The sequence below is a fragment of the Metopolophium dirhodum genome, chromosome 8 (genome assembly GCF_019925205.1).
Source record: "Metopolophium dirhodum isolate CAU chromosome 8, ASM1992520v1, whole genome shotgun sequence".
NCBI classification, from domain to species: domain Eukaryota; kingdom Metazoa; phylum Arthropoda; class Insecta; order Hemiptera; family Aphididae; genus Metopolophium; species Metopolophium dirhodum.
Window position 1 is genome coordinate 31,310,997 of NC_083567.1, and position 15,192 is coordinate 31,326,188.

At 33.0% G+C, this 15,192-nt stretch overlaps 1 protein-coding gene across 4 annotated transcripts in view; it reads right to left on the bottom strand.

The window, feature by feature from the left end:
• Positions 1–15,192, bottom strand: part of LOC132950414 (WD repeat-containing protein 47) — a 47,912-nt gene that overhangs the window by 15,605 nt on the left and 17,115 nt on the right. The window contains exon 1 of one of the 4 annotated variants that reach the window (XM_061021857.1): positions 9,225–9,952. The exons of the other annotated variants lie outside the window; for them this stretch is intronic. Coding sequence (XP_060877840.1) covers positions 9,225–9,902 — 678 coding nt within the window. The 5' untranslated portion in view covers positions 9,903–9,952. Of the gene's footprint in view, positions 1–9,224; positions 9,953–15,192 lie in introns of those variants that run through there. 4 annotated transcript variants of the gene reach the window in all.

Below are 15,192 nucleotides of genomic sequence, written 5' to 3' on the forward strand. Positions count from 1 at the left end.
TTATTATTATAGCCATTTTGTAATAAAATATACATTTAGATTTCCATAATTAACAACGATCATCCGAATGAAGTCTAAAAAATACTGATATAAGAGCCTATAGTAGGAAACAGGAATTATTTATTATATCAATCCATTCATCTATACCCATCCATCACCCCCGACGATTCGCGATTATTGTTTTAGTATTGTATACTGTATACACGTCAAATCATACATACAATTATGATATTATAATATCACGTAGGTAGGTAGCGGCGAAGCGCTGCAGCGATGCGAACAATATGGTACAATACCACGTCGTGCATTATTGTCTATAAAAATATAATTTATACCCGTGGAGTATAATATTGTATTATATTTTGTATTTGAAAACAATGACGCCGTGAGCCCGCGGGCCACGATGACTGTTGCACACTCCACCGAACGACGGGGTTGGTCGTCAGCGTCGGTCACGGTACCGCGAGTTTCTAGTCCGCTCGCACCAAAACCGCGTACGATTCTATACGGCGCAATGTATAATGCACACACCTACGCGGCTACGTTATATATATAGGTAATAATATATAAAATATATAAATAAAACAGTTGTGACCGTCAGCGTGTTATGCGTGAAAATCGCTTTTGAACCGAAACGTCGACGATTCGTATACCATATAGTTACGCACCTATAAGTATATGTACGCATTTGTGTGAAAATATATAATACTGTACGCGCGGGGTGTTGAGCAAAGCCGTTAGTACAATCGCGGTGCTTAACTTGTTGCCTTGGGATGGGGAGAGACACAGGAGTACTGCTGTTCAGGGACGGTGCCAGAATTCTTTTCCTGGGAGGGTGGTAAAGAGCAAGTCAATTTTTCGAAGGGGCAAGTTCAACAATTGCACTTATGTCAATAGAAAAATAATTTATGATTTATGTATCAGTGGACACTGTAAAACTGTATAGGAGCATTTCTGCATACAACATAAATTTAATACTTTTTACTTAATAGTAATATTTAAAAATAAAAAAGACATTTCAAAGTAAGTACCTAGGTATTATACTGGTATTAACGTACCCCAATTTCTTTTTTCGGTATTTTAACGTGCCCCTACTTGATTATTTTCTAATTGAGTGATCATCGCGACATCGCTCTATAATATACATGATGATTTAATTTATAGAATGATTTGTATGGTTTACGATAGCACATTTGAGGGGAGTATTCCACCCCCGTAAGCACAGTCTCTCTCACACTGATATGAGGTATATACTAAGGTGCTATTAGGTTAGGTTCTATAGAATGTACACTTTTTACAGTATTATCAGAATCCTATTAGGTATATATTATGTAGGTATTATATTTTCTAAATAAAACACTGCATATCATTATAAAGCGTGCGTGGCCATCGATTATATAATATGCTTACAATGCCGGGTCCGCGTGAGTCGACTGTTTTAAATCTACGCATCCCGCAAGGTATAGGAACAAATTATGAAATTATAATATTTATACCTAATTGTGTTCACTGTTCACGGAACTGCTGGGTCGAACCGGCGAGACCACTGTAGCTTCGCACTTACACGCCCCCTGATCGCCGATGTATGTAAGTATTATAAATTATAATAATATTATGTACCTATGCAGATCGGCGTTTATTGAAAACAACTTGACGACCCAATTTTCTATAGTAAATATAGGTATGTATAATATACTCGTATCGTTTCAAGAGCGACTCTTTCATTTTTAATAATAAAAAAAATATATCTGACCATCGTGAACCACTGCAGTGTACAAATCGGTCAACCGTAAAAACAAATCGACGGCGACGGCGTGTTCTACATAGCCAAACATGCACGTATTTCAATGCGTTTTATTTATGCGTAAGACGCTAAAAGTGTCAATGCATGACTATAATAGTATCTACGCGTGTATTAATGATAATAACAAAATAATAATAATATTAACATAAAGTGTCAAACGACTAAACACCGATATAATGGATATTATAAATTTATAACACAATCATATTAATATAGTATACATTTCATTCGAAGTCATCTATAACCGGCATGGGTTGCATTTACCTATTCAAAGACATGTATATTTTAATATAGTATAATCTACAAATAATAATACGTAAGATAGTGTTTAAGGTACGGTTTCGCTGCAGTGGAACAGCACGGCTGTCAGTGGCCGTCACTCTGCGTTTAGACGCTGCTACGGGGGTAAACGTACCTTTCACACCTTTTTACACCACCGCGGGGAAGAATACGATTTTTAATTTGTTTTTAATATTAATTAATTTGCCTACATACATTCACAACTATACTATAATATTATCATATTTCGATACTGAATTTTCGAAAATACGTCAGCTTTGCAGCTGTTGGTATAATTATTTAGCTTGTTAAAGTAGGCTTTCTCAGTCACGGTCACGGTAATACTAAAAATTGATAAGAAATTAAGAATGTTGAATAAATAATGATTTACTAATTACATGTACTAATTATGTAAACGCGTATATTAAAAATATTTTATATCTTAAATCAAGCTATATGAAAATGTATTTAATTTACGAAATATATAGGTATATATATAATATATATGCACGTGTTAAGCGGAGGATTTAGAACGAATTTAGTATATGCGCTCGATGCACATACCCAAAACTTTCAGTTTAGTTCAATAGCCATTAAAAAAACAATTTACGATACGTTTTGGGTATAAAAAAAATGTATTATCAAGGCCGCGAAAAAATTTAGGCAGACCTAATATTTTTAATTTAGATCCAACGCGAATGAAATTCTCCGTAATCCTCCATGACACTTAAAGCGCAATTGGTGTAGACTTATACTAATATAAATTTGAACGAATAACTAAAAATACAAAAGGAAATGTCACCAATGGGATGCTTTTTTAGCCAAGTGACAACAGTGTACTATTTCACTCAGCTTATAAAGTTATACTGTTATCGTACTTCAACCGAGAAGGCACAGATTATTTATTTAAAATTTAAAAAAAGAAGATTCACCATCACATTTTGCCGTTAATATAATCGCACGTAGCGAATATAATCAATGCTTGAACGGTGCAGTTATCCACCGAATACATTTAATTAAAAAAGAAAAGATAAATATATTTTATAATAGTAATATTATGTTTGAATTATAAATTATTGAATACATATTGAAATTAGTTGGTAAAATCAAAGTGTATGAAAAATTAAATTTGGCGCCAGAGCACATACAGTATAATGTAAAGTGCACTACATTGTTTTATATTATCGTCTACTGACGCCTGACACCCTGCAATTTTTATAACGGTTCAACGTAATAGGTATGCAGCAATCCTGCTAGGTAGTCGTAACTCGTAAGTTAAAAGTTTTATTTCTCAATAATTTGTTAGAATTGTACCCACGTTGCTTAAATGTATTTTTAATTACATTTTTTAACAACAGTTTGTTATAATATCACATTTAATATTTGCTATTTAAATTCCTACACAATACTATGTAATGTAGATATAATATACTAGGTAGTATTAAACATAAGAAATATTAACATATTTAAGAAAATAATAGCGTTAATCATAATTACCTCTTGAGAAGACTACAAGCTATATAGAGGTATTCATAAAAAAATGTGTATAAGATGATTATTAAAACTTTCTAAAAAATTCTAAGTTAATTCAGTAGATTTTTATTTATAATTTAGTACCTAATATGTAGGTAATATTAATATAATGCTGAGTAAATTTGCATGATTTAAAAATAGATAACTGATATGATCGATTTATATAGTATTTTTAGTAAGAGTAACATAATAATAAATTATTCTTCTATTTGTGTATAGTACTTGTAATATAGTCGATCGCTATTTTAGTGAAAAAAAATATCGTTAAAAGCATTTACTAATTCCATATTGATTTCTATAAAAATTAATTTTACCATTTAAATCTAGTTTTATGTTAGAACCAACACTCAGCGCGACCTTATGAATTGGCATAGGTATATGTGTTCGGAAAGTAAATAAAATAAATCTTATACAATAAAAATTTGTTTTCCCTACGTCTGTCATAAAATGTTTTCTACCCTTATAAATGCACACTATAAAATTTTTATTGATTATTACAGCATATTTAAAAATATTTTATCAAAAGAGTTATAACTTTAAAAGGTGTAAAAAAAACAATATATAAATATTAAATATAATAAGTTAAAACTTTTCAAAATAATGATCGTACAAATGGATTGCATTCAAATGGATCTCTTAGTATTAATGTAATTTATTTTTAGAAATTCGAAGACGTTTCTTTCTTATTAACACATTCTGATAGGGTTATTAAAACCCGTCGATAGAAACAATTAAAATAAAAACATTTTAACGATCAACCAGTTTTGAACTTGATTTATACTTCACTAATATTAGTTTTTGTCGCAAAAGCCGAATTTAAAAATACCATCCTGCTGCAGTCGTTAATATTATTGTTCGTCTGCGCGATAACTTGTATGCACACACTACAGCAGCACAGCCCGACCTTGATGAGTCGCATCGAACATATACTTCATACTGTCTATGTTTTACCTACATATACACGACTGTAAGATAGTAATAATATTGCCCAGGCGACAGGCATATGATTTCTATATAATATATGAAATGGAAATGTAAGTGAATAATCGAATCGCTTTCAAACGCGTAACGCCAAGTAGGTATATATAATACATTGAGATTTGACCTTTCTTCTATTCCCCTTATCTGTAACGATTTGTTTCCACCAGGAACGTTTTACGCGTTTAATAAAAGCTATATGTGTACTAAGTACTTACACCTCGACACTGCAGCAGACGGGCACGACGAGTAGTATAGTACCTATACAATATATTGAGTATGTGTGTGACAAAAACAAGTTTCCAAAAGTGAAAACCAACAATGTCATTCTTTTTTTTTAATCCACGTGCGCCGTTTTTCTATTTTTTTATTTATACATAAAACCATTTACTCCGGTTCTAAAGAATTCGTCTTACGCACAGCAACCTTTAAGAGCCTAAGACAACAGCGAAAGTGCTTGGGTCACTCATGTCGTCGACATCGTCACTCATCAGTAGTGTATATACCGGAACGGTTTTCGATAATGTACGAAAAACTTGTTTTATGCGCAAACATATTTATTATATATAGGTATATAATATATATAATTACATATAGACAACTGCATACGCAGAATTGCAGAAAGTATTCATATGCGGTGACAAAATGCTAATGCACGATTCCACGAAGAATGGATCTGAATTTGGACATACTATGTTTTATACAAAAACTTTATACGAATAATTTTTCGTATGTTGTAAATAGCTTATAAAAACATATAATATTATAATATATTAATATGCGTATTACCTATGTAACATAATATTACATTAAAGGTTAGGTAAAATATATTTCTGCCAGCGGTAAGTAGTACCTACATATGCACAGTATACACTTATACATAACCATTATAGGTATAATTTTTATCAAATAAGAATATTTTTAATAAATTATTGATAAATCATCTTGACGCAAAATTAGTTGTAGAGTTATTTAGGATACCTGCCTGTGTGAAGTCGGACACACTTACGCAACAATCGTAATTCATAACCAATAACATCCTTTGATGTTCGTCAGAATACCTACCAACAACATTGGATAATCGGCTGCGGCTTGAACCAAATGATACAGTAATATCCGACACACTTGCGCAGCATTGGTTACATTAGGTACATATCAACATTTTAATATTTGTGCCGGCCCTCGGCGACTTATATAAACTACCGAAAATAATGTAAGAAGCGGGTAAAGGTCACCCTTATCTGTCCGTTTTATAAGATCACCCGACGGAAAATATCACGGTTACCCGCTAGCCACGAGTATTGAAGACATTTGGGTCGGGGGTCACCAAGGTATACACTATCACGATTGGACCAGGTGATTTAGAACATCACCGGATTTCCCGGATAAGTTTGAGAAAGAACTTTCCGATTACGTCCGTCCACAAATTCCATAATGATATCTATAAATCCCGGGGTCCTATCGTTTTGCAGGGTAACGTCGACCATCACCACGTTTTCCATGACCAGGGTCATATATTGATACCAGATACGTATAATATATACGAGGCGATCGGGTAAGCGCAATATTTTCCGTCCGTTACACTGCCACCGTTAAATTCACAACGATTTTCGATAGAATCGTTTCGCGCCAGTACGTATACATATAGTGATGTGGAGTGCGATGACATTTCATCGAAACGAGTCTCGGACCAGCCTCTGGAATCACCCGACGTAACGCACCGCCCGTTTCCTGAGGCTAACCGCGGCTCGTATCAAAGTAGGATGATGCACATCAGTCACCTAAACCAGCGTTTCCCAAACAATTCCTCCGCCGGACCCCTAGAGTATAGTAAAAATTATTGCGGACCCTGTAATAAAATAACCTAACCTAACAATAATAAATAATAATAATTCTCGGACCCCCTTCGACATATACATAAGGACCCCTAGGGACCCCTAGTGGACCACAGTTTGGGAAACGCTGACCTATATTGCTCACATAGTTCTTATAGGAAAAGCGACTAATACAAGCAACTTCACAACCATTATTTAGAATTTACTGTACCTATAATGTGGTATTTACCAACCCTTTTTTTCTCGACTACATTTTGTATTTGAAAATTAAATTAAATTTGTTATTTTATTATGCACAGTTATACGTTACACAGCTATAAAAATATAAATTAAGAAGAATTTCCCTTATTAGCGCCCCCCCCCCTCAAAATTAAAAATACCCACAAGGGGGCACTAGCACCCATGTTGTGAATTACTGGTATTATGCATAGTATATAAGTTGAGAAAATCTAGGTGAAACCTTGGTAAAATATAATCACGCGATGAAAACAAATTTAGTTGCATTGCTTCGTGTTATTAAATATATCGAAATTGGTAAAGACATAAATATATATAATTTTATATATATATATAAAAGATTGCGTGTACCTACTACAGATATGTAGCATTATGATATCGTGGCCGACAACGGTAAAATTGAATAGGGTACGAATTCGGCAGACTAAAGACAAAATATAGCCTACAATATCAGAAGTCCTTAGATTATGATGCATGCGTGTTGATCTCGTAATATTTTATTATTATATAATATGATACTAAGCTAGAGTAGAATGGATCAATAGGTATAATATTCACATATGGCTATTATAAAAGGTAATAAAATAATTAGTAATACCTACCTAAAAATAATTAATATTATTAAACGAATTGGAATCGAAATTAACAATTAAACGTTAATAAAATAATAAGTTTTAAGTAAACGCATTTTCTGCAATTATCTATTTATTTGAAGCATGACCAAGGTAATAATTATTTGTGAATGTCTCCGATCATCACCCGACTACGATATTAAAGTAGTTTAAAGAATCCGTCGACAATTAATAATTAAATATATAGGTATACTACAACAGGCATACGGTCAATAAGTCATACAAGATTATCGTCGACTTGAAATGAAAGTGATTGAAAATAATGGTCACATTTTTTAAAAGAAAAAGAAATAATTAGCGTCATGTAAAAAAATTTTCATAAAAATACGGTTAAGTGTTCATGGTGGACGATACGATAAGTTAACATATCACATAATCCCACTTTTACGGCTCGATAATACCAAATTCAAGCGATAATACGAAGCATACGGAAATTAAACGGGATAATACGTTTATATAAATTCGCAATGTCACGGAAAACTGTATAATATTATATCTTTGAAATGACAATATTACATATAACGAACAATTTACGATTTGTGACAGAAAATCATTTATTATTATTGGGTATAATTGTATAAAGAACCAATTTATTGTCAAATGAATATACGATAGACGGAATGCATTAAAAAAAACGTATTAAGGCCAAGATTTATGCGTTATATAAAATGTAAAATATGCATATGAAATGCAAAAAAATAAAATATCTTAAAATATTACGTAATAAAAATATGGTAAAATGATCAATGTATAATAATTACAGATAATTGCGTTTTCCGTGTTAATAATTGATATTTTTTCAAGAAATATTATGATTTACATACGGTTTCAAATAAAAATCATTTTTATCGTTATGAAGCGATTCGTAGATATCACTAAGCAAAGTTTTAATAGGACACTCCAAAACAAATACAAAAATGCATTTATATTTTAGCTATATAGGTATTTATTATGGATATTTTCTACGAAAATTCCACTCGTGAATATTAGTAAAACCAGAGCACGTTAATCAATGCAAATTACTAGTGATGAAAATTTAATATTCGAAATAAGAAAATTCTTAACTCATCTGTTTTAAATATTAGTAAGTTTAACAACAATAAATATTATATGACATGTGGCCAAATATTTTTCTTTGACCAATTAACGACACCAATATTTTAGATTATATATAGGTGTAATGACGTATATGGTTCCTATTCGAGGACAAGTATATTATGCCAAAACATTAAAACATTGCATATTATGTTTAATGGTAAAATGTTTATATGGTTTATCGATGTATTGACATTTAATTAATGACAAAAAACCAAAAACTTCGGTATTATGACTACCTATAGTGACAGTGGCGAGGCGAATGGCGCCTTCGAGTTTTTTAAGGGATGATGGGTGGGTGCAATAGCCAATGAATAATAGTTTAGTATTAAATATAGTATTTTAGAATTTATAGGTACCTAATGTTAAAAATATAGCGGTTAATGACTAAATCGGGTTTTGGGTTGGTGGGTGGTACATTAGACTTTCCCATGGTTGAAATATACAGGTTATTGCATATTGACTAGGATTTTTATCATCATAAACAAAATGGCTACGTAAAGGGATATCACAAATATACATTTTTCTTATCGTCAAAAACACGCTGACAAAAGCTAACAAATTCAAAATTCCCGCGCATGTATTATAGGTACTTGATTATTATTGGCTCCCTTTACGCTGCCATTTTTGTTTTTATCATCAAATGTTTGATCTAGAAAGGGTATAAATGCAATAACCTTGTATATAACTTTCCTCTGTAAAATGTCAAGTTCGCCACGTCATTTATTATAATAGATCATAACAATATTACTTTATCGTTGAGATGCAGCAGAAAGAGCATGTGTATGTATAAAATATACGTATATTACGCGCGCAGTTTGTTCTTCTTACGTGGTGGAAGAATTCAAAGTTTTTGTCGGTGACGTCGCGGGCCGACAGAAGGCTCTCCATCGACCTGCGCTTCCACGCGTGCCTGTTCTCTTTACCGGTCACCTTCATCTTGCGTCTAGGATTCCCGTAGTGACAACTCTTTTCGTAAACACCACGGTGGCCGGCCACCGCTACGGGATCATCAAGTTCGACGACCCGAAGAAGGTTTTCGAGCGATCTGGACGGCCGGGGCCTGACGTACGCACACCGCCGCTGCGAATGCAGTTGTTGTTGTTGGTGGTGCGGTTGTTGTTGTTGTTGGATATGGTTGTGCTGATGTTGATGTGGCCGCTGCAAAGGTGACCGCGTCACCGCTGGATGGGAAGATGACTTTTGTGGGCGGCCATCCACGCAACAGCGGTACGGACAGCCGTTCCGTGCGGGTAAAGGCGGCGGCGGTCCACGGTGTTGATGGTATGCCGAATACTGTTGTTGGTTGCGGACGGTCAACGGCGGACTACACGAACACGGCGCGGCAATGACGAAACACGCTCCCGCTGCGGCTGCGGCCGCAACGGATTCCCGTCGGTAACGCGTCCCGGCTGCCGTCGTCGGCGACTGCATCTGCGGCATCGCAGCGGCCGAGACGACTTTCTGTTGGGGCGGCGGACGGTAAACGGGAGGCCACGCGCGCCTCATGGTGCGAACTGAACGCACTGAACTGAATGCAATATAATAGCGACTGAACGGATGTGTACGCGCGCGCGACGACGTGCACACCAACCTGTCGCCGCCGTGGCCCCCTACCGCCTCCGTCGCTGTCATAAACGTGGTGAGTGGGGAAAACCCCGCTTACACGCCGGCTGGATTTACTCGTCTTATGGTTATGGCCGCTTGTCTTCAGTGTCAAATATGTTTCCGGACTCAAAGGCTCTTATTACTGCTTGTATATACGGCTTTACTGCTTGTATATACGGCTTTATTGCTTGTACATATACGGATGAAACGTATATTTCTCAACGGGCTGTTTATGGGTGGTAAATATTTTAATTTAAATAATGATTTATATTATGCCAGATGGCATGCACATAATCAATAGTGGGCTTAAATGGTCCTTTAACAACATGATTTACATGGCCCACAATTGGTAGGTACATTCGATTTCAACAAACCATTAAATTATTCCGTTTATTATGCAACTCGACAATAATCTTTTTTTCCAGAACAAGGTATTAACTTTATTGATTAGCCATTATGTTTAAAAAAATAGTTATCATTAGAATTTAAAGTACCCGCAATAAAGGTACATAGGTATGAGGTATCTGGTATATATAGCCGCTACAGCAATAAAACGTAAAAATCACTATTCAACATTAGGTGCATATAAGTAGTACTAAGTTCCTACATTTTGAACATTGCCTATATATTGAATGCATGAAGTGTACACTTTTAATGAATGTAGGTAAGAAGTATACCACTCTTTTTTTAATTTGACTTGTTCCCAACTATATTTCTAAAATTTCAACAGTTATTGGGAGTCTTTTGAAAATATCAAACCGCGTTATGGTTCCGATGTAGAATTTTGCTAATTGGCGCAAGCAGTTTCAGCTCTCTTCAAAGTTGATATATTAAACAGATAATTTATGTATATAAGTGCAGTACTACCGAAATAAAATTGTTTTATTTGGAGGGAATACCTTTAGTACTGTTTGTGGTGATGGTTTAAAATAGTATGTTCCACGATAAAAATGATCAACAACGTTTACACACGGTGCAATAAACTCATAAGTGACGTTGTTAGTTGTTTTCGTGATCCTGATATACCCATATACAATATACATAATAATATAAATAAATGGTACTATAGGTAGTATATAGTATGTGTGACGTCTACAGCTTCTTTATCTTGTATCCAGTCATCTTCTTAACCCGTCAGCCGTCACAACTGATTTGTGTGTGTCGCAAGTTTTCCAAACGACTAGTCACGTATAATCGAATTTCGTAGTTTTTTGCGGGTAAATTATATATTATTATATTTCAAGACCACTATGTCGTGTGCCCGAGACGACCTCCTCCAGCGACGATGACGTCGTTTTTCCAGTAAAACAATAATTTACCGTAAACGGTAACTGATGCAGTGCAATATAATGTATATATACATGATATATTTATCAATGGTAGATCAATACTATGGCATGTATTTTATGATTAAAAATCAACACACGCGTTTCTATTTAGGACACTGTAACTATACTCCTTTTAGTCGATTGAATATCATATTATCTATGGAGAAAAGTGATGTAGATATAGAAGTTTGATTTCACTGACAAATGACAGTGGTTGAAATTACAAAAAAAAAAGTAATAGAAATACTCAGGTGACAACATTAGATAACAAATGCACATATTCGTCAAAACGATTAATAACGCGTTATATGAAGTATATCGCACATTTAACGCGAATCAAAGATAATAATTACGATAAAAAAATAGTAAATTTTATACATTTTGAATATTACTGTAATTTTGATGATGAGTACAAATATTATAAGCTCATTAAATTTTTAATAAAAATTATTTTGTTTCTTCAAAACCACGGTTAGGTGCACTGTTTTTTTTTTTTTTGACATTGCGATATAAGTATTTATTGGATTACATATTATGTGAAATTGTTGTCAGTTCAGCCGTTCAGCGGTCGGGCCGTAATAATAAATAAATAATAATCCATCGACTGTTGGATGTAATTAGTTCGATATTATTTTATCGTCATAGAAAATTAATCCGTCTTATAAGACTATTTAATCACGAGACTTCGACGTGCTTATAACATAATATTATACTTTCTAGTAATGACTATTATAGCGTATTATGCGTTTATGCGTGTATATATGTGTTCTATTCCGCTGTATGTTTACTTGGCACGAATAATTGAATTGATATACAATTTACAAGAAGACAGCGTGGGTATTACACCTGCAGAACAGTTACGAAAGAGAAAATTGCGAATAATAATTATATCGTTATGTTAATTATTAACATAATATAAACTACGGTCTACGGGTCTAACTATAATACCTATAATATATATGTGTGTGTGTGTGTGTGTTTTAAGTAAATAATATAATGCATGCATAATCGATGCATTGCCACGTTATGCGTTTTGTATGTAATCGTAATGCGTGCTCGTGTTTACAATTATATCTAGTAATTTAGGTTAAGTTATAAAAGAGTAGGAGTATATTCCATTAAAAAATGCTTTACAAACTAAAAGGAATATTGCTCAGTTACATATACTATTGATACTACAAACAAACGAAGAAAACACTATGTCCACTTTATAGGAAACATATTATGGACCGCAGGATTTGGAAACATTTCACACCTAAACTGTGGATTCAACTTAGTCATGATATGCACATGTAATGAAACGCTCAAACGCACATTATTATCAAGTATATAATATGACCTATTAATATTTTTGCCATCAGCAGTAGTTATATACTTATCCCAGGAAAGTGCTCAAACAGTGATACAAACAGGGGATTTAAATCCCCTATCAAGCGGCATACTATACATTAACACATGCACACTTCAAATATTTTTCCTGACTTTTCTCTTCTACAGGTTTAAACTATTTAGAAGACAAAAATATCAGGAGACTGAAGCTTCCTGTGAGATTTTGTCTATTTGCACCACCGCAGTGATCATAAAACAATTACGAATGCTGAGATTGTAACGGGACTCCCATAAACCATGAACCTATGAATTATAACTTAAACAATTGAAAGAAAACTAATTAACATTATTAGTAGTTTCATGTTGTTATTAACTGATTTTTTATTATTACTGTATTCGTTATTTGTATATTTGCTACAAAGATGAAGTTAATTTATTATTATTGTTTTTATGAGGGTAAAGCTATGTTTTAATGTTTAGTTTAGGATTATCTCAACTTATTTAGCTAAACAGGCGATCACTGTAGTGTATTCAAATTTATTATACAATCAGTACTTATTATTATTATAATATTATGTCAATTTCATGATTATTGTTATTGTTAAATATTAAACTAGCTATTCGCATTACAATAGTCAATAAATACAGTACATTCAAGTATCCACAAACGCATTTATTTTCTTTTACATTAAATTATCATATTGTAAGATAACGGTAGTCGATGAAGCCTGATCACTACGGCTGTGAATAATGAAAATTGTACGAGACTATAGTGCACATAATAATAGTCACATATAACTAGTGTTAAAGAAAAAGACTCGCCGTTTAATTTACGACGCGAGATGATATTTGGAGTGTGACAACCACACGGCGGCGGCGTAACGAGGAAAAGTCGCAAGACTAACCAATCGCGTCCACCGCAGTACAATTTTAACTATACCTAATAAATATTATACAGGTACCTAGGTATACTCCATATCTCGTGGCGTAAGTGTACAACTTCACCACAGGACAATGAGCTCTCTCGTTTTCACGCGATCGACGTGCTCGACAAGCGCAGAGGTGTGTTTCTTAATGTTCCTTTTCTCATACGCGCTGGATGAATCGATCTACATAATATTTGATTATATAATAGATACTCAGGTAGGTGTGTTATAATTCATCTTAAAAACGGAACCCATGTGATAACGGTTCAACTAGCACGTCTGTACTAAATAAACGGCTGTATGCTATAAAATCCCTATGCATAATCTATAGACTACTCCTATAGCCCCATTATAACTAAAATATTATAAATATATACAATGTATAAAAAATATTAAGTACACTGTTATCATCGCAAAATTAATAAACACGTTACTTGATCGTAATTAAAATGATTGTTATACATACAATATTCAAGTTGGTTGACATTACAAGACGATCAAGAACTGTAACCAACCGTAGCAATAATGATATACGTCCCAGATTAATTTCGTGAAACTATTCGATAATTTACGTTGTTCGTGACATCAAAAAAAATAACAATTTTCAATATTGGACAAATGGAACAAAAATTCAACCATTTTTCACAAAACATCATCTATAGTCTATTATACTGGTAAAATAAAATAAATGTTTAACTTAAATGGCAAAATTAAAGACAACTTAATAAGTCTTATTTCAATAATCCATTTCATTTTAACACCATTTAAAAATCATTAGTATTATGCAAACATAATTCAGACTCCTAGATCCAAACTTTATTATATACATATATACCTACAAGTATTAAATTATTTAAATAAAATCAACAGTGTATTAATCATTTATGGAGTAAATCCTTTCTAAATTACAACAAAAAAACAAGATCGAATTTGTTATAAACTGGTAATGCGTAAATATTCTCGTATTTTTGCTACTTGGTCTATTCAAATTGTTAAGAAAATAGTTTTAAGAATTTCCTACTTTTAACATGCACTTTCAAATATGAACTAGATTAAATTCGAGCCTCACCGTTTTCGACCAAATTTGGCTACTCTTTTTTAGGAGTAACTTAGAAATTTTAAATACTTTCTACATATTTGACCGATCTATACTAAGAACTATTATTATTTCCTAATGGTAATACCCAAATATATAATAATGGTGACCTGGACTATTAATTGAAGTAGATAATCGAAGCTTAACCAATTCACACACCGGTTTTCTACTTTTCTGAGTCTTTTCTAACAAAATGTACTATTTTTGTTTTTATATTTGGTATATTTGGTTAATTATTTAAAAACTAAAACAATTTTTTTAAAGCACGATACATTATCTTATCAATTAAAACAATTAGATTTAAAATATAGTTAAATATGCTATTAAAGGTTGTTATAACATTTTTTCGAAATTATTAATATTTAAATTTTTCAATGTAATGTCATTGGTTGTGAATACTATTTATAATCAATGGTAATAAATAGAACTTTTTAATATTGCCTATACTGAACCCCTTATAAATCGTTAGCAATGATACAATATTTAGCTCCTTAACCTATATAGTTTTGGCC